The sequence below is a fragment of the Magallana gigas genome, chromosome 8 (assembly GCF_963853765.1).
Source record: "Magallana gigas chromosome 8, xbMagGiga1.1, whole genome shotgun sequence".
Lineage (NCBI taxonomy): Eukaryota > Metazoa > Mollusca > Bivalvia > Ostreida > Ostreidae > Magallana > Magallana gigas.
In genome coordinates, this window is record NC_088860.1 from 3,387,084 (window position 1) to 3,408,876 (window position 21,793).

At 37.1% G+C, this 21,793-nt stretch overlaps 1 protein-coding gene across 4 annotated transcripts; it reads left to right on the top strand.

Moving 5' to 3' along the window:
• Positions 1-581: 581 nt before the first annotated feature.
• LOC117689791 (solute carrier family 23 member 1) lies at positions 582-21,178 on the top strand. 4 transcript variants are annotated; one of them, XR_010708487.1, is made up of 13 exons: positions 582-765; positions 13,846-14,034; positions 14,115-14,272; positions 14,411-14,505; positions 14,625-14,701; positions 17,683-17,864; positions 17,991-18,111; positions 18,235-18,397; positions 18,486-18,739; positions 18,855-19,128; positions 19,218-19,313; positions 19,380-19,769; positions 20,038-21,178. XR_010708487.1 is itself a non-coding variant. In XM_066068897.1 (13 exons), exons 1-13 carry the CDS (start codon positions 11,888-11,890, stop codon positions 20,049-20,051), a joined length of 1,959 nt encoding a protein of 652 aa, XP_065924969.1. In that variant the 5' UTR covers positions 11,733-11,887; the 3' UTR covers positions 20,052-21,178. The 4 variants fall into 4 exon arrangements, 2 of the variants coding, with proteins under 2 accessions (XP_065924969.1, XP_065924970.1); XM_066068897.1 differs by lacking the exon at positions 582-765 and adding an exon at positions 11,733-12,010 and having other exon boundaries at positions 19,380-19,592; XM_066068898.1 differs by lacking the exon at positions 582-765 and adding an exon at positions 11,733-12,010 and having other exon boundaries at positions 19,380-19,592; positions 20,093-21,178.
• The last annotated feature ends 615 nt before the right edge of the window (positions 21,179-21,793 follow it).

Here is a 21,793-nt window from a genome sequence, read left to right on the forward strand (position 1 = left end):
GCCTTTGTCTGTGATAACACTACGCATAATTTTTTTACTATACAGTCCAATAATTTCAAATGACTTATAATTGGGGCACAAGCGGGTTTACTTATTTATATTTAAATATTCAATTGTACAATTGCCAAAAATTATATAAATATATAATATTTAAAAGAATCAGTCTTTGAATATTATGAGGTGATAATTTCGGTCAGGGTGTGATCAAATCTATCATAAAGCCCTTCGGGCTCTATTGGATTTGACCACGCCCAGACCAAAATTATCACGTACTCATAATACTCAAAGAATTATTCTTTATTCCATTAGTCTAACTTTGCAAAACAAGCGCAAGTTCCAACGCCTATATAATTTACTATCTTAGAAAGTTAAAGGTTACTGTCATTGATTGACATATAAATAAAATAAATTTAAATTGGTTTCATCTTAAACAATAATTGACAGTTCCCACCAATGGCTTTTTGCAATACATGTATTGTACATGTATATGAACTCGTGCTATTGAAGCAGATGTTTGTTGGTACATGAACGTTCATATTGTTATGTAATCTGAGAGGCAATTTGCCGGCGGGGACAGTCATTTTGTCCCCAACTGATAAGGAGAGAGCTAGTTTTCAATAACAACAGGCCTTCCACGTGTTGAGATAAAGTATTACTTTGTGTTTTAATGAGAGAAAAAGAGATACGATCAAAACTGAAATCACGTGTTCAGTGGAAATGTCCTCTCCTGAGGAGGAAACTGTTTTCATTCCGGCTGTTACCAAGGTAATTTTGCATGTTTTTTTAATCGTTAAAACAACACGAATTTCTATAATATATACAGACCCTGAAACGTGCTACTACACCAGTTGCACGGTTCGGTTCGTTACGCTTTATGAACGGTACGGTTCGCTTTGTGAACGGTACGGTTCGTTTTGTGAACGGTACGGTTCGCTTTGTGAACGGTACGGTACGCTTTGTGAACGGAACGGTTCGCTTCTTGCACGGTACGCTTTGCTAAAAATAGCTGCACGCTTTTTGAACGGTTTGCGCGCTTTATTAATGAGGTAGGCGTGGCCTGAACGCTTTGATTTTTCTCCATATAATTTTGTTTAGTTTTTGCCCGATCTACTTCAGCAAGGTGGTAATTATGACAAGAATTTTTCTTTTTTTATATGATATATTACAAAAGAATTTCAATCGATCTATTTAAAATCAGAAAGTCCATCCGTTCCCCCGTTTCTGATACGTTGCGTGAATCGTGTACTCAGTGACAACTGGGAAGCGGGGGTAATTTTAATGTTGATCAGTCTGTTATTATTAGTATTTAATTTAGATTAATGTTATCATTCAGAGAGATTAAAAGAACTGTTTGACTTTAATCCGATATATTTTTGTTAATTCAGCGAGCTGTCGATAATTTTACAAAGCATCTTGAGTTTTTATTTCTATACATGTACTTGAGTTGAAGTCATTAAATACTTCTAATCCATTTAAAATTGCTATAACAAATTGCCCCGACTTTATTCCGATATTTTTTTAGTTTAGTTTCCTTTATCGTTGTCTTGATTCTTGGCTAGTTTTTATTATTCATAATTCGTATGATCATTCTTTATTGCGTACTACTGTAGTACTATTGCCGATCGCCGATTGCCTTAGTGAATAGACGATGTAAAATTAATTGATAGATAAGAAATCTTGAAATCAACTGTTATATAGTTTTTTGACACGAATTTTTATTCATTTAAATATTAATTCTATGATTTTCTGCACTTGTTTGTATACATAGATCATACCTACATCTAACCCGTCATCGCTTCTCTTATCTGAACTAAGATCGCGTGTATAGTCAAAATAAGACTATTAGTTTTTGTTTTTCCGTTAAACTATACATGTTCATGTAACATATTTCATACGATATGTACACAACTGGATATACACAACAAGTCAATAACTTTTATTTATATAATGGCGATATTTATCATTCTGTTGAACAAGTGTCCGCTCTTCACTGTATGCATGCGATTTAGCTGACGTTTTACAAATGCTGACTAACCTGTTTATATTTTATTTACCTTTTTACACACATACTTGTTGTAAACAGGACACGAAAAAATACCCGGTAATCAACAAATGAATGTTAAAAGTGATAAAAATATAAGAATTTATCTAGTAACAAAAATAATACGACAACGGGAAAACGACTCTGATCGCCAGTACATGAATTATAATCATGAAATCGGAGAGAAATTATTGTTGAATAATTTAAAATAGGAACACTCTTATCAATAGGGATTTAAGAAAACATAAAACAAAAACGTTTTATTCGATAATTTTCTTCTAGCCATTATAGGAGGAGCCAAGTAGCACGCGGCGCGTGGCGTGATCTGTACTGTTATACTTAAACTGATTGACAGGCGAAGCACGTGGAGTCCTGGGATAAAATCCCGCTCAAATGACCATTCAACTATAGAAACCTAAAGCGAAATTTTAAATAATAAAGTTCAGTGATAAAATTTTAATTTAAGTATTATAATCAACACACAAGTTCTCTCTCTCTCTCTCTCTCTCTCTCTCTCTCTCTCTCTGAGGGTGTATGTGATTGTGTGCAAATCATTTGGAATTATTAGATTTTTATTTGTATGAATTGAATTCATTTATTTTAGACTCATGGTTTTCACAACGATTTCAACACAATGACTAAAAGTTTGCACAAGGACGATGTACATATAGATTGATCTCGACGGTTAAAATTTCGACGCTATTTCACATCACACATATAAGATTGAAAATAAATTTTAAAAGAGCTGTGTTTGTGCTTACATGTACTTGTTATCCCATTCAACTATTTATGATTTAATTAATCATTTTTTGGGGTACATTAATAATGTACCCGGTAAATGATATTTTTATCGCAAGTTAATATGTGAAAATCCCGCATGTATAGAGTCGCTGAATTGTTCCACAGATCCACGCGCCGATAGTCTTTCGTGTAGTTGTTTGTGTCCATTTCTACAGACGGTTCTTTTGTTTTTTAGAGATTAAGAAAAGCCATGAAACTAACAAAGTAGAAGTAAGATATACTCAGACTATACACACGACAGATTGTGATGAGTAATCTAACAGGTGCCCGTGGAAAGGTGTGAATACCGGCATCTCGTGTACACCTATCTAAGCGTCCAAATATACAGAGTTAGTTGTAAAGTACAATAACTGCTAAAAACCAAAGAAAGACAATAACACCTGTTGTGTATAGAACCAAAGATCAGCTTCTGTACACGTGTTTCGCACGAGTAATTTTTGTTCATGTGAAATCACGACGCCATTACCAGCTATGCGGGAAATAAAGTTGAAAGTTATTTTATGGAATGCATGTCCTTTTTTCCGTTCAATGCTTGCATTTAATGCATTACGATTTTGTACACGTATTTATTTACAATTCATCATACATGTATGAGTGATTTTTTGTTTATTTATTGGTACATAAATAGCTCAAGAACAAATCACTCGAGTCACCGGTAATATGTGGTTGTCATTTACATTTTCTGGGTCTGCGTAATTTAAGTCGACATTTTTTTTTTAATTCAAAAAGGATATAAAATTATATATAGATATATTTCAACCTTGTTTAGCCATAGTGTATATATATATTTCTAAACAAACGCTACTTTTCTAACGTTTCGGGTAACGAGATATCTCTCTCTCTCTCTCTCTCTCTCTCTCTCTCTCTCTCTCTCTCCCGATAATCACTTAAAGCTATGTAAAGTCCAGTATGTACCCAATGTTTCAAACATTTCATAAAAATAATCAAAATACTGTGGTTTCATCAATATTCGTTGAATACCAATTTTCGTTGATTTCATTGTTAAGTTTATCCTTGAAATTAAATATTCATTGAACTGTAATATCTACTAATATTTTGTATTGATAGGGTCATTGGCCACGGATTTACGTATCCTTGAAACTGTGATTTTCACTTTATCCACGAAAATTGATACCCTTGAATATTAATGAAACCACAGTAGTATAACCACGGATTGTTTGAACGTTAATAGTTTACAATGTTTAAGAAATCGGCGATGCAAGTTTTGTCGAAAAACAAAGAAATGGTTACGGTCTAAGAAAGGAAATATTTTTGTGACTGTTTTAATAAGAATAACAGTTTTAAATCTTAGTATGTGTTATCTTATCCCGTATAAAAAGCAAAATATTGAACTTATCTGGTCAGCGATAATCGCCGTCCGTATTCATCGAAAGACATTAGGTCAGTAAGCCATATATGGAAGTTGCACGCTTATTGCACGGTACGGTACGCTTTTTTGTCCGTCTGGAGGCGGGTCTTGCATAAATTATCTTGCACGCTTTTTGCACGGTACGGTTCGCTTTGTGAACGGTACGGTTCGCTTTGTGAACGGTACGGTTCGTTTTGTGAACGGTACGGTACGCTTTGTGAACGGTACGTTTCGTTTTGTGAACGGTACGGTTCGTTACTTGCACGGAACGGTACGGTTCGTTTTAGAGGTGTAGTAGCACGTTTCGGGTCTGCAGACCCTGAAACGTGCTACTACACCAGTTGCACGGTTCGGTTCGTTCCGCTTTTTGAACGGTACGGTTCGCTTTGTGAACGGTACGGTTCGTTTTGTGAACGGTACGGTACGCTTTGTGAACGGAACGGTTCGCTTCTTGCACGGTACGCTTTGCTAAAAAGAACTGCACGCTTTGTGAACGGTTTGCGCGCTTCATTAATGAGGTAGGCGTGGCCTGCACGCTTTGATTTTTCTCGATATAAATTTGTTTAGTTTTTGCCCGAACTACTTCAGCATGGTGGTAATTATGACAAGAATTTTTCTTTATTTACATGGTATATTACAAAAGTATTTCAATCGATCTATTTAAAATCAGGACTTCCATCCGTTCCCCCGTTTTTGATACGTTGCGCGAAACGTGTACTCAGTGACAACCGGGAAGCGGGGGTAATTTTAATTTTGATCAATCTGTTATTATTAGTATTTAATTTAGATAAATGTAATCATTAAGATAGATTAAAAGAACTGTTTGACTTTAATCCGATATATTTTTGTTAATTCAGCGAGCTGTCGTTTTTATTTCTATACATGTACTTGAGTTGAAGTCATTAAATATTTCTAATCCATTCAAAAGTTTCCTTTATCGTTGTCTTGATTCTCGGCTAGTTGTTATTCTTCATAATTCGTATGATCATTCTTTATTGCGTACTACTGTAGTACTACTGCTGATCGCCGGTTGCCTTAGTGAATAGACGATGTAAAATTAATGATGATAAACAATGAATTTCAGATAAGAAATCTTGAATTAAACTGTTATATAGTTTTTTGACACGAATTTTATTCATTTAAATATTGATTCTATGATTTTCTGCAATTGTTCGTATACACAGATGATACCTTCATGTAACCCGTCATCGCTTCTCTTATCTGAACTAAGATCGCGTGTATAGTCAAAATATGACAATTAGTTTTTGTTTTTCCGTTAAACTATACATGTACATGTAACATATTCTTACGATATGTACACAACTGGATATACACAACAAGTCAATAACTTTTATATATGTAATGTCGATATTTATCATTCTGTTGAACAAGTGTCCGCTCTTCACTGTATGCATGCGATTTAGCTGACGTTTTACAAATACTGACTAACCTGTTTATATTTTATTTACCTTTTTACACACACACTTGTTGTAAATAGGACACGAAAAAATACCCAGTAATCAACAAATGAATGTTAAAAGTGATAAATATATAAGAATTTATCAAGTAACAAAATAATACGACAGCGAGGGAAAACGACTCTGGTCGCCAGTACCTGAATTTCAATTATAATCATGAAATCGGAAAGAAATTATTGTTGAATAATTTAAAATAGGAACACTCTTTTCAATAGGGATTTAAGAAAACATAAAACAAAAATGTTTAATTCGATAATTAATTTCTAGCCCTATAGGAGGAGCCAAGTAGCACGCGGCGCATGGCCTGTACTGTTATACTTAAACTGATTGACAGGCGAAGCACGTGGAGTCCTGAGATAAAATCCCGCTCAAATGACCAACTATAGAAACTTAATGAGAAATAATAAAGTTCAGGAATAAAACTTAAATTTAAGTATTATAATCAACACACAAGTTCTCTCTCTCTCTCTCTCTCTCTCTCTCTCTCTCTCTCTCTCTCAATTTGAGGGTGTATGTGATTGTGTGCAAACAATTTTGAATTATTAGATTTTTATTTGTATGAATTTAATTCATTTATTTCAGACTCATGGTTTTCACAACGATTTTAACACAATGACTAAAAGTTTGTACAGTGGACGATGTGCATATAGATTGATCTCGACGGTTAAAATTTCGACGCTATTTCACATCACAGATATTAGATTGAAAATAAATTTAAAAAGAGCTGTGTTTGTGCTTACATGTACTTGTCATCTCATTCAACTATTTATGATGTAATTAATCATTTTTTTGATACATTAATGTACCCGGTAAATGATATTTTATCGCAAATTAATATGTGAGAATCCCGCATGTACAGAGTCGCTGAATTATTCTACGGATCCAAGCGCCGATAGTCTTACGTGTAGTTGTTTGTGTTCATTTCTACAGACAGTTCTTTTGTTTTCTAGAGATTAAAAAAAGCCATGAAACTAACAAAGTATAAGTAAGATATATTTAGACTATACACACGACAGATTGTGATGAGTTACCTAGCGAACAGGTGTCCGTGGAAATGTGTGAATACCGGCATCTCGTGTACACCTGTTTAAGCGTCCAAATATACAGAGTTAGTTGTAAAGTACAATAACTGTTAAAAAACAAAGAAAGACAATAACACCTGTTGTGTATAGAACCAAAGATCAGCTTCTGTACTCGTGTTTCGCGCGAGTGATTTTTGTTCATGTGAAATCACGACGCCATTACCAGCTATGCGGGAAATAAAGTTGAAAGTTATTTTATGGAATGCGTGTACTTTTTCCCGTTCAATGCTTGCATTTAATACAATTATTTAATAAATATAATTGTGTGAACGTTAATAGTTTACAATGTTTAAGAAATCGGCGATGCAAGTTTTGTCGAAAAACAAAGAAATGATTACGGTCTAAGAAAGGAAATATTTTTGTAACTGTTTTAATAAGAATAACAGTTTTAAATCTTAATATGTGTTATCTTATCCCGTATAAAAAATCTAGCTAAATATTGAACTTATCTGGTAAGCGATAATCTCCGTCCGTACTCATCTAAAGACATTAGGTCAATAAGCCGTATATGGAAGTTGCACGCTTATTGCACGGTACGGTTCGCTTTTTTGTCCGTCTAGAGGCGGGTCTTGCATGAATTATCTTGCACGCTTTTTGCACGGTACGGTTCGCTTTGTGAACGATACGGTTCGCTTTGTGAACGGTACGGTTCGTTTTGTGAACGGTACGGTACGCTTTGTGAACGGTACGTTTCGTTTTGTGAACGGTACGGTTCGTTTCTTGCACGGAACGGTACGGTTCGTTTTAGAGGTGTAATTGCACGTTTCAGGGTCTGTATAACTTATATTATTATATAGACAACGAAACCGGGTACATTCAGAGGTGCTTGGGGACAAGACCCAGCCCCCCCCCCCTCCTTTCCCCGCGGGGTAGTTGACTTTTTTGATAGAAATTCCTTTAAAGTCATGTACACATGTTCCATTTTAGATTTCTAAAAATTAACAAAAAATAAACGATTAATGTAGAACACCCCCTTGAGTCTTTGCATATAACAAGAGGCCAATTGGCCTTAACGGTCACCTGAGTAGCATGCATCCCATACACAAACTTGTCACGGAGCCTCATATATGCATCTAATTAATTAGGTTTCATACTGGAGTAGAAAAATTATAAATTTGTAATGACGACCACATTTCAAAAAGAACTGTGAAACCTATAATTTTGGTGAAAAACTAAGATCTGGTCTACAAAATCATGAATTCAGTTTTCCTTTCAGGTGTGTGGGAGTAAAGAATATAATTTTTAACGTTATATGCATTAACATCTATACATCCATTTTGGCCCTGTCCTAGAGTCAAAACCCATCCTTGAGGGGACATGAAAATTAAAATTTCAGTAGAGGACTTCCTGGTAAACATAATTATTAGTCATTTTTTTTTAATACAGATGTGTGAGAATAGAGAAGAAAATTGTTAAACATTATATGCATTAACACTATATTGCCATATTGCGCCCCCCCTTCATGTCCTGAACCTCTGACCAAGGGGCCATGAATTTCACAATTTAGGTAAAGGAGATTTTGGATATCATAACCATGTATTCAGTTTTTTGCCCACATGTGTGGGAGTAGAGAAGAAGATTTTTAAAGATTTAAAACAGTTTTACTATATGGCCATATTGGCCCCACCCTAGAGCCTGAACACCTAACAAAGGGGTCATGAATTTCACAATTTTGATAGAGGCCCTCATGGACATCATAACCATGTATTCAGTTTTTTGCTCACATGGATGGGAGTAGAGAAAAAGATTTTTAAAGATTTAAAACAGTTTTACTATATGGCCATATTGGCCCCACCCTAGAGCCTGAACACCTAACAAAGGGGTCATGTATTTTACAATTTTAGTAGAGGCCCTCATGGACATCATAACCATGTATTCAGTTTTTTGCTCACATGTGTGGGAGTAGAGAAGAAGATTTTTAAGATTTAAAACAGTTTTACTATATGGCCATATTGGCCCCACCCTAAGGCCTGAACACCTGACAAAGGGGTCATGTATTTTACAATTTTGGTAGAGGGTCTCATGGACATCATAACCATGCATTTAGTTTTTAACAAATATATATGGGAGTAGAGAAGAAGATTTTCTAAGATTTAATACATTTTTACTATTTGGCCACATTGGCCCCACCCTAGAGCCTGAACACCTAACAAAGGGGTCATGAATTTTACAATTTTGGTAGAGGGCCTCATAGACATCATAATCATGCATTTAGTTTTTAAAAAATATATATGGTAGTAAAGAAGAAGATTTTCTAAGATTTAATACATTTTTACTATATGGCCATATTGGCCCCACCCTAAAGCCAGAACCCCTGACCCTGGGGTCATGAATTTCACAATTTTGATAGAGGGCCTCATAGACATCATAATCATGCATTCAGTTTTTTGCTCACATGTGTGGGAGTAGAGAAGAAGATTTTTAAAGATTTAAAACAGTTTTACTATATGGCCATATTGGCCCCACCCTAGAGCCTGAACACCTAACAAAGGGGTCATGAATTTCACAATTTTGATAGAGGCCCTCATGGACATCATAACCATGTATTCAGTTTTTTGCTCACATGGATGGGAGTAGAGAAAAAGATTTTTAAAGATTTAAAACAGTTTTACTTTATGGCCATATTGGCCCCACCCTAGAGCCTGAACACCTAACAAAGGGGTCATGTATTTTACAATTTTAGTAGAGGCCCTCATGGACATCATAACCATGTATTCATTTTTTTGCTCACATGTGTGGGAGTAGAGAAGAAGATTTTTAAGATTTAAAACAGTTTTACTATATGGCCATATTGGCCCCACCCTAGAGCCTGAACACCTAACAAAGGGGTCATGTATTTTACAATTTTGGTAGAGGGTCTCATGGACATCATAACCATGCATTTAGTTTTTAACAAATATATATGGGAGTAGAGAAGAAGATTTTCTAAGATTTAATACATTTTTACTATTTGGCCACATTGGCCCCACCCTAGAGCCTGAACCCCTGACCCAGGGGTCATGAATTTCACAATTTTGATAGAGGGCCTCATAGACATCATAATCATGCATTTAGTTTTGAACAAATATATATGGTAGTAAAGAAGAAGATTTTCTAAGATTTAATACATTTTTACTATTTGGCCATATTGGCTCCACCCTAGATCCTGAACCCCTGACCCAGGGGTCATAAATTTCACAATTTAGGTAGAGGGCTTCATGGACATCATAATCATGCATTTAGTTTTTAAAAAATATATATGGTAGTAAAGAAGAAGATTTTCTAAGATTTAATACATTTTTACTATATGGCCATATTGGCCCCACCCTAAAGCCAGAACCCCTGACCCTGGGGCCATAAATTTCACAATTTTGGTAGAGGGCTTCATGGACATCATAACCATGCAACCGGTTTTTTCCTCACATGCGTGTGAGTAGAGAAGAAGATTTTTGAAAATTTGGCTTTTTTTGCATATTTGGCCCCGCCCGTGGCACCCCAAGGGTGGTAGAGCCATGAATTTCACAATTTAGATTCTTCGTACCATAGAGATGCTTCACATCAAAAATGGTAACGATTGGCCTGGTAGTTTTCAAGAAGAAGTTAAAAATGTAAAATTGTTAACGCATGCGCACGACGCACGACGACGGACGAAGACCAATTGCAATAGGTCACCTGAGTGACTCAGGTGACCTAAAAAGAGGAAAGGTATATGGCACGCCAAATTCCGAAAAATGAGCTAAACATAGTTTCACATTTTATAAATTAGGTTCATTCGTTAACTATAGTTTACATCTGTAAAACTATATTTTACGGTTGTAAACTATACATGTTAAAGAATGATAATCTAAGTTTATTTGTCTGCAAATACAATAACGTCAACAATAGATTTTGCTGATAAATATAGATTCACATCTGTAAACTATAATTTACATTCGTTAAATATAATTAAGAGTTGTCAATCATAGTTTCAAAATAGTGAAACTATATTTATCAGATAATTCATGTTTTGCAATCGCCAATGGTTGTTTTCTGAAACAAACATGTAGATGGTCGTTTTAAATATGTTACAGATGTGTGGTTTTTTTTAGGTTAACGGCGTTAATATCGTTTACGGACGCTAAACTATAGTTATCAATAGTTTATGCAAAACCATATTTAACGGTTATACGAATGATACTAGTAATCCAATTTCATCTGTCTACAAATAACGTTAACAATATACTTTCTAACAAGAGCAAACACTTAATTAATAATATATATCAATCTATAATATTCCTAGTTTCGTTGAATGATTCCATTGCGCAATATTTATACAAAACCACTTACTCCAAACGATATCAATGAACTATGTAAGATCTAAGTTGAATCAAATGTATCGTTAGCTGGCAAATTATACGAGGGTTGATCCAAAAGTCATAAAAACTCGGCGTAAAGTGACAAAAATATTACACCGAAACGTCTATACCCTGTTGAAATTCAGAGCTGAAAATTTCAATACAAAATATTACTTCTGAAGACAGCATATTATTTAGAGCGTGAGGTACATGTACGTAGAGTCGCCGTATGCCGACTTTTTTCCTGTCTTCTTGACTTTCTAGAAAATAATTAACTACAAAAAGCATCCTGACGCTTTATTCACACTATATATATTGTTTTTCACTCAATGGAACAAATATCCCTTCCTTGTGAGATAGAATAGTCTATTGGATTTTCATTAAGTCCGATCAGTTACCTGCATATTTGTCATAAAATGTACGAGCGTGGGGTATATGAGCTCTTTTACAATTCTCCTCAATACTTTTGGAAGAATTGTAATAATATGTTTGATTTAAATTCAAATTACAAGTGTTCAAATTTTGATTTCATTTTTATGATAAGGGATATGCGTTGTGTGTCAACCTTTGCATTCCGTAAACAAAATAATTAACTATTTTCTGCAGTGGCTGAGTAATAGGACACCAGCTTGTGCAAGAAAATAAAATAAAACTTTCTGGGAGCGTCAACAAAACAAGAAAAAAGTAAAGAAAAAGGAATAATAAACGGCATTAAGGTTATTGAAACCCGTCAAATTACCAGAGCGTTGAGAGGCACACATTGGATCGGAGGACTGGTGCGGACCCCAGTTCCACGCACAGACATGGAGCCTGCACACGCGACGGTGATTCCTCTAGGGTTTACGCCCATCCCCGGGCCTGACCACGAGTGTGTGAACGGATCCAGTAATCCGGGCTTTCTGGAAGACCCGGTACCACGGAATCAGGTAGGACTGTCCATGATGGCGAACAATTCAACCACTGTCCGCTTATATTAAAACAGTGTATACATTTGAATGTGTATGCGTAAACGTTGAGGAAAATGCCGAAAGAGGCCGCTTTCATTGTTGAGATTTTGTTGCTTTTATTTGGTCGGGAATTTTCACGTGTACGGTACTTGATGACAATTACGGGAGATGAAAGGGCATATATATACTTTTATAAGTATTCTATTTACATCTACATTTTAAAGTTATAACCAGCTACGAATCTACACTTGCCTCTTTATTGCCGACGAGCGGCAATCAGCTGGCTGTAGTAGTATTTATAATATTGTGCATATCAACAAGGACACGTTTAATTGAGCATTACAAAGTTTGACAAACTGTGTCACGCACCGCGAGATCTTCCTTCAGTCCAACGGCAGCGTGTCGGTGTTCAAGATTGTATATAAACACTATATAAAAAGATCTTGGAGATCTGATAAAATGTCAGTAAAGTTCAACCCCTTCGTACAATTCTAAAGCTGATGGTTGACCCTTTCACCCCTCTACAAAAACCCGTTATCAATAGGTCCGGTAACCGGTCGGTACTTTTACTTGATGACAGGTAGTTCTCATATTACCATGTACATAAATTGAGACACGGTATATAGCGATATCGTTTAAAATTGTAGACATCATTTAACAAAAAGGGCAATCAAAGGGATGAAAAATATTTCATAGATATTTCGCCCCTGGATCACGAAATTAAATGTTCAGATCCTGTTGGACATTTCAGTTGACAAAGTTGATAGTCGTGTAGACCAGACGATGCAGTCTTGTTTACGTACAATATATGCCAGTGTCACGGCGTCTATAATTACAGGTATCCGCATTGCTTGACCATACTGACAGGCCAAAAATTGATTAACTTTCCAAGACCCGAACTTTCAAAATATCTTTTATTTGCTAGGATTTTGTTTAACAAACCATATTATAAAGACAAATTCTGCAAAGTTGAAAAGACTGATAAGAGTCACAGGGGGCCACATCGCTCACCGGAGTTACAATAAACAACAAAAGATTTATACCGTCTGCGGATCATGTTTTTACTAACCGACGAGAGATTTTTCTCTATTTATTACTCTGTAAAATTTTAACTTCCCCCCTTTCTCAAATAATCATAGCTGGAACAAACCTTTTTTCTACTCCACAGAAAATAGTGACAATCCTATAGGATTTTCTAAAAATCCTATAGGAATTATATTTTCTATAGGAGCATTGCATTTCCTGTGGGAATTTGATTCAAACAGGTAATTTTCCTATAGGAAATTAAGATTTATCAAATCCAATCAGAATTGAAATTCCTATAGGAAGTTCTTGTATTCTGATGGGAAATTTAGAAATATCGTTTTCTTAAGGGAAAAATATTTTCCTGTAAGAATTTATCTTTGAAAGGTAAATTTCTCACCTGACAGGTAAGATACAATGCTAACAAAGGCTGTTGTAAACTCTTTCAGCAAAGGTCTATCATATGGCATATTTAAATTGTTCGATATATGCAGCTTAGACGGGTGCAAAAGTGCCACCTTGGCATTGGCATACTTATCTAGCACAGTGTTTAAAAATAAATTGAGTCTAAGTTGAGCTGATAAAGTGTGTCAAAATGATAAAAGGTTATGTCGTCAGAACGACAGAAACGCAGTGGTCCATCAAATTGGACATCAACAAAGTTTCAAAAAGTTCAGTAAAGGTAATAATAATTCAACCTTTCTGGTTACCTTTGTTTAGAAAAGGTAGAAAAGAAGGCATAGACTCTGTTCATTTGTCATGATGTATTAATTTCACATTGTCTTACCTAGAGCCCAGAAGAAAACGACCAGCAGTATAATGGAGGATTTAAGCCTTATTGCTGTACTGACCAGACCTCAGAGGGCTCTACAAAGAAGACTCCAGACGATGACCCCAAAATCGAGATGGAGGACAACCCACTGATCTACAAAATCAGTGAGGCCACGCCCATCCACCTTACGCTGTTCTTTGCCATGCAAGTAAGTTAACAATTAGTAAAAAAATCTTTGAAATATTAAAATTATATGCCTAATTCAATGATGATGGTCCGTTATTTCAGCAAGCGCTATTGTCTCTCTCATCGTCGTTGGCAGTATCCCTGTTAGTTGCTGACTACGCATGCGCAGAACATGACGAGGACTTTAAGTCGAGGTTGCTTAGCTCCACATTGTTCATGAATGGGATTACAACGCTCCTCATGGTTACCATAGGCGTCAGGTTGTTACCTATGAAACAATACTCTTCTTTTCAACAAATACTTCGTACAGAGTGCAATCTGTCATTGTGATGAATTTTTACCAATAAATAAGATTCGAACTCTAATAATTGATATAATCCCTGCATTCTGACCAACAGATTACCACTGTACCAAGGAGCTACACCGGACTATGTGGCACCACTGGTTGCCATGGCAGCCATTGACAAGGACAGATGCAATATGACAACTACATGTTAGTACAAGGATCATCACGTTATCACAATTCGTCTCAACAACAGCTTTTTTTCGTCTTTATGACATATTTCTTCTGTGTGTTTGAGTCTTTACAACACATCTCTCTTGTGCTTTCAGATTTCAACACAACTTCCAACTCGACAGAACTTATCTACACCAATAACGATGATGTCATTATCTATCATATACAAACAGTAAGAACAATTCAAGTAACCCTTTTAACTCCTGTTACACCGGGGCTGCGTCCTTAAGGTGCATGCTGCGTCCATGAAATGTGCAGAACGCCAAAGTGCGCGCAGTAGAGTCTCTTACAGAGTCGCAACAACCCAGCAGCATCTTCATGTGTTGCGGTAAAGTTGCCTAGAACGAAATTCAACGGCGCGTACTCTGATCATGCACATGGTACGCGCCGTGGCTCTGTGTTTTGATAGGCACTCTGTTTGATAGGGTCACTGTGGCAGCGAGTAAGGTATCACGCAGCACCACAAGAGCTCCGTTGGAGCTCTAAAGTAACACACACAATCACAGTAAAGACGCAGTAATAAGTCGAGTGCGCTTTCATGGAGACCTCCAGGAGTTCTTTGGGATGTCAGTGCGTCACAAAAAGTCTTGTGTACGCAAGTCAGTGTATTTAACACTATGAAAGAGATAAAAACTCTTAGCACGTAATGGGCGCTCAGTCTAAGCACTGTCAATCGCCAAGTAAAATTCTTTGGGAACGAAGTCGCACACCGCGTGGGCTACATAGAAACGCCTCGGTCGCTTCCAGAAATTTTACAATTCTGTGATAACTCTGTGGAAAAGCAACGTGGTGTAATAGGGCCTTTACTTACAAACAAAAAATTAATTAAACGATGTCTATTAAAAAAAATCTTAGATTCTGTATTCGCAAAGAATCTATTTGTTAAATAGTCTGATGGATAAACAAGAGGCCCATGGGCCACATCGCTCACCTGAGGAACAATAGGTATGATAAAATCAGCTTAATGGAGTCATAATACAAACTATCTGGACAATGTACAATAATACATGTTGATCCTGTATAAATAAAATCCATTTTCCCCTGGATATTCTTATGTTTATAATCATTAGTCCCTTTCCTAACAGGACGATTTTATAGTCATATCATATGTTGAGTATTGCAGTTCTCAAAAAGATCCTTAACAATTGTTTATATATGGGATATAAACGTACATAAACTCTGAACCTTCTTGTGAGGCCAAAGAATTGTCCTGGGGCCAAAGTCTTAACAATTATATAGAATCATCTGGCTGATTAGTTTCTGAGAAGAAGATTTTTAAAGATTTACCATATATATTCCTTTGTTAAACTTTGACCCCCCATTGTGGCCCCACCCTACCCCTGGGGATCATGATTTTCACAACTATGAATTTATACTAACTGAGGATGCTTTCACACAAGTTTCAGCTTTCCTGGCTGATTAGTTTCTGAAAGGAAGATTTTTAAAGATTTACTTTATATATTCCTATGTTAAAATTCGACCCCCCATTGTGGCCCCACCCTACCCCTGGGGGTCATGATTTTCACAACTTTGAATCTACACTACCTGAGGATGCTTCCACATAAGTTTCAGCTTTACTGGCTGATTAGTTTCTGAAAGGAAGATTTTTAAAGATTTACTCTATATATTCCTATGTAAAACTTCGATCCCCCATTATGGCCCCACCCTACCCCCGGGGGTCATGATTTTCACAACTTTGAATCTACACTACCTGAGGATGCTTTCACACAAGTTTCAGCTTTCCTGGCTGATTAGTTTCTGAGAAAAAGATTTTTAAAGATTTACTCTATCTATTCCTATGTTAAACTTCGACCACCCATTGTGGCCCCACCCTACCCCCGGGGATCATGATTTTCACAAATTAGAATCTACACTACCTGAGGATGCTTTCACACAAGTTTCAGCTTTCCTGGCTGATTAGTTTCTGAAAGGAAGATTTTCAAAGATTTACTCTATATATTCCTATGTAAAACTTCGATCCCCCATTGTGGCCCCACCCTACCCCCGGGGGTCATGATTTTCACAACTTTGTATGTACACTACCTGAGAATGCTTTCACACAAGTTTCAGCTTTCCTGGTCTTATGGTTCATGAGAAAAAGATTTTTAAAGATTTACTCTGTATATTCCTAAAACTTCGACCCCCCATTGTGGCCCCACCCTACCCCCGGGGGTCATGATTTTCACAAATTAGAATTTACACTACCTGATGATGCTTCCACACAAGTTTCAGCTTTCCTGGTCTTATGGTTCATGAGAAGAAGATTTTTAAAGATTTACTCTATATATTCCTATGTTAAATTTCGACCCCCCATTGTGGCCCCACCCTATCCTCGGGGGTCATGATTTTCACAAATTAGAATCTACACTACCTGAGGATGCTTCCACACAAGTTTCAGCTTTCCTGGTCTTATGGTTCATGAGAAGAAGATTTTCAAAGATTTACTCTGTATATTCCTATATAAAACTTCGACCCTCCATTGTGGCCCCACCCTACCCCCGGGGGTCATGATTTTCACAAATTAAAATCTACACTACCTGATGATGCTTCCACACAAGTTTCAGCTTTCCTGGTCTTATGGTTCATGAGAAGAAGATTTTTGAAAATTTCTCGAAAATTTTCATGAATTCCTTATTATCTACCTTTGCAAAAGGTCGTGATCCTTAATTTTCACAAATTTAAATCCCCTTAGGCTAAGGATGCTTTGTGCCAAGTTTGGTTGAAATTGGCCCAGTGGTTCTTGAGAAGATGTTGAAAATGTGAAAAGTTTACAGACAGACGGACAGACGGACGGACGGACAGACAGACAGACAGACAGACAGACAGACGGACGACAGACAAAATGTGATCAGAATAGCTCACTTGAGCTTTCAGTTCGGTGAGCTAAAAATGATACACAAGTCAATGACATAAATGTTGGTGTAATTCTAATGAGTCTTTTTTGGTAATTATTTTTCGACTAAAATACAATTGCCTGTTGTAAACAATGTCTGCACATATACACATTTTACTCTGGGAGTGTTCGATTTAGCTGCATCCCAGCTATACCGTTACATAGAAGTCTGATGCAGATTTAACCATGTGATGCTATAAATAGTAATACGCTGATGTTTCTGATGCCAAGTGTTTGATAAAGCAGTTTCTGGGCTACAGTTACAGGGCAGTCTAATGCTGGCCGGGGTGATCCACTTTTTGGTCGGCGCCACTGGATTGGTCGGGGTCCTGCTGCGCTTCATTGGACCGGTCACCATAGTACCCACAATTCTGTTGATCGGAATATACATGGTCACATCCGTCACAAAATTCGCGCAAGTTCACTGGGGAATATCGTCCATGTATGTATGGTCACTAAATATGTTGCTTTGTTTATTTATATTTATCAAAACATGAAAATAATTCATCCTCTCTAATACACGGACCAATATACATGATGTACTTAGGTTAGTTGACTTGAATTGCAGGACCTGTGCTATCGCCATCATCCTGTCCCTGTACCTGTCCAAACACAACATGCCCATACCTGTATGGACCAGGAAAAAATCTTGTCACGTGATCAGATATCCTCTGCATCAGGTGCTTGCTGTAAGTTCCTCTCTTTTAGTACTGGGTCTCACAAGTTGTCTTGTTTCTGGGAATGTATCGTATATAGTTTTTTGGGAGATGTTTTTGGGCTCTAAATGTAATTCCAGTGGTTTTTTTAAACAGATTCTGATCGCCATTGTGGTTGGCTGGATCTTCAGCCTCGTTCTGACAGAGTGCGGAGTGTTTGACAGCGCCACCTCGGTCAACGACAAACTGTATTACGCCAGAACGGATACAAGAAATTACGTCATCAAAAATGCCAAGTGGTTTCAGTTCCCTTACCCAGGTTTTTATCATATGTGTTTTAATCATTCTACCCTTTAGTAAAACTCATTATCAAATGGTTGCTAATTTTCAAAGAGTATTTTATCTAGGACAGTTTGGCCTGATTCGATTCAGCATCAGCGCTTTTGTGGGATTCTTCCTTGCCACCATTGTCTCCATTCTGGACTCCATCGGAGATTACTACGCATGCGCCACCACGTGCCGTGTCCCGCCTCCTCCTGCACACGCAGTGAATCGTGGGATAGCTGTGGAGGGCCTGTGTACCACGCTGTCTGGAGCTGTTGGTTGTGGGCATGGTACTACGACATACGGAGGGAACATCGGCGCTATTGGTTTGACTAAAGTAACATGCAGCTCAAGTTATGACCTTGAATGTAACTCTTTCATTAACAATCGGCTAATTTGAATTGACCGTATTTACTTTAATTACTACCTTTTCTGTAACGATCATCCCACAGGTCGCCAGCAGACACGTGTTTGTGTGCGTGTCCCTGGTTTACATCCTGTTTGGAATTATTGGTAAATTTTCGGCCGTGTTCATCACCATCCCCCACCCCGTGCTCGGTGGCGCTCTCATCATCATGTTCGGAATGTTTAATGGGGTAGTCCTCTCCAATCTCCAGTCAGTGGATCTCTCGTCTACTCGGAACTCTGCCATCATCGGAACCTCTCTGCTGGTTGGCTTGATGCTGCCACACTGGATTGAGCGATATCCTAATACGGTGGATACAGGTATTATCTGATGATATGATACGGAACTAAAACATTCGGTGATTTTGTTGTACATGTCAAAATAAAACCCCTAATGTCTTTGTATATAGGATATCCAGATGTTGATGATGTACTAAAAATGTTACTAGGAAACCCAAACATGGTGGGTGCCATACTTTCCTGTTTCCTTGACAACACCGTACCAGGTACTTGCTCCAGTTCTGACACTTATTTAGTCGTGTATCCTATGACTGTAAATCCACACATTACAGGTACCCCCGAGGAGCGCGGGATAACGGCCTGGCAGACGGTAGACGAGGAGGCCGTGTCCTCGGGGAACTACCAGGAGGGGTTCGAGGTCTACCAACCCTGGCTCCCGGCGCGCGTCACCAATGCCAGCTTTATGACCTACATCCCATTCATGCCCAATCCCAAGAAACCCGTCCCGGAGCGCCATCTGTCGGTGGACCTAGGAAGGAGAAAAAGTTTAGTACACACAATTCCCACTGGGCGTTGATAAAGATTTCATTTATTGAACTTTTACAATTGTTTAGAACCTTGCTATTGATTGTTAAAGTGATTTAAGTCTGTTTTCAATTTTCATACACAACCAAGCACACTGGTGTGAGAATGAAACTCAGTAGTGTCCGAAACACGCACATGTAAGTCACGGAGCTGTCGCGTGCCTCTTCCCTTCTCTCCTCGCTGCAATAACGTAGTCATCTTCAGAAAACGTCAGATAAAAAAAATCGGAGAGGGCCACATTATTGCAGCTACTTCACTCCTGATCTCTGTCCCTGGCACTCTCTCGCTTGTATCTCCCCATCTCTCCTGTGATCTCTTGTCAGTGGATACGTCTAGATAAAATCGGTATTCTGCTTTAGTGAAATATTACATCGATAGTTGACTTCTTTCCTCTTTCTTTTTCAGATGACGTCTTTTGATGGCAGCTACATACTAGTATATATGTCTGTTATATCTGTAGGGTGATTTAACCATGCATCGGACACATACCTTGGATCGGACAACTTTGTTTATAAATATACAAATAAATGTGCATGCGCTCATGTGTTGTTTCGTATATCCCTGAATTAGAACAAATGAACTTTATCATTATTAAGAATTTGACAGTCACATTGTCAAAGAAATAGCAATATAGACATCGTAAAATGACATCAAATACGCCATTATTGAAAATTTAGTTACGGAGATTTTACAATAAAGCATTATTTGAATGTTGTGCGTTTGATTGTGAATTAGTGAAAATGCACTCTCTGCCTAAAATAATTAGAAAGAAGTAAGTTTTGAAACAAAATTTGATTAAAATAAGTCCAAGAAATTTGAACAATTAATGTCAAGGTCATTATTGCACCATATGTTCATTTCACCATGGATCGGACACAAATTAACCATGCATCGGACAGTTTTCACTGCATGATTTCTTCTAATAATAAGGAGATTATGTGCCCATTCCTTATGATATATTTTAAATGTGAAGTAAAATAAAAATTTAAAAAATAATTGATACAAACATTTTCCTCAAACCACTTAAAAATCGAGTTTTACGGACACGCCCTTTTTAGTCCAAAGTTCCTGTAGGAGCTGGCACGATAAAGAACCCCTTATGATAAATATTCCTTTAAACAGAAGCACTAGTCTAAATTCCTATATGTAGATTTGAGGACTTCCTGTAAAAGAAATATGAATTGCAATTGAATAAATTAATATTTCCGAACCTTTGTATTTTTGCATTAAAACCAGAAAATGTTGTTTTACTGCTATAGCTGTCCGATGCTTGGTAAATATTGTCCGATCCATGGTGAAATAGTTCAACACTTCATTTATTTGCTTTATTTTCTACATTTTTAACAATTTCACAATTTCACAATTTTTTCTCCAATAATTAAGCAAGGGGAAAACCTGCAACTTTTAAAACAAGTTTTATTTATATTTGGACGATATTTGATGCGTGAACAAAGGGAAAAATCCAAAGGTGTCCGATGCATGGTGAAATCACCCTATTCAACTCATCAATTGTATCATTAATAAATAAAGAATATAGTGTTACTTATTCAGCATTATAAGCAGTGTTGCTATGACTGCTGTAATAGCTCTGCTGGCTATAGTTCAGTTTTCTTAGCGCTTCTTGGTTAATATGTTATGAGCGCAATTGAAATTTAAATTTAAAAAAAGGAATTGCTCCTTATATGGCATTGTATTGGTATGGCGGAAAAAGGTTGCCAGTATGGAGAAATTGCATCGCGTTTTACTCAAGTAAATTAAAGAGGCCCAGGCAATCATACGTTTATTACGGAAGTTGATAGCATCTTAAAGACGATATATCGGCCCGGAATAACAACAACATATTGTGACTAGTCCAAGGAATACAACTCGGGTGGATAACCCAAGATATGGCAATAACTGGCCGATCGCTCACATACATACATGCATGTATGATCAAACATACCGGTTTTGTCAAACGGCAGGGAGGTTGGGGGTTGGAATGAGGTAAAGACCCGCCACCGGACACTAATCACGTGATCATATATTCCGTTTCATACAGGGTCATCATGAACCTACAACCATTTTGTAAAGTTTGTCGATCTATTGGAATACTTGAAATTAAATGCACATATGTTTATAATGATATGTGAATTTCCATTTAATCCTTTTCAAGGGGATGGGC

Excerpts from the sequence above, each read along its gene's own strand:
- LOC117689791 (XM_066068897.1), top strand. The coding sequence starts at position 11,888 with ATGGAGCCTGCACACGCGACGGTGATTCCTCTAGGGTTTACGCCCATC. Across the intron at positions 14,035-14,114 it reads CGCTGTTCTTTGCCATGCAA|CAAGCGCTATTGTCTCTCTC; the intron begins GTAAGTTAACAA and ends CCGTTATTTCAG. Across the intron at positions 18,398-18,485 it reads GTTTCAGTTCCCTTACCCAG|GACAGTTTGGCCTGATTCGA; the intron begins GTTTTTATCATA and ends TATTTTATCTAG.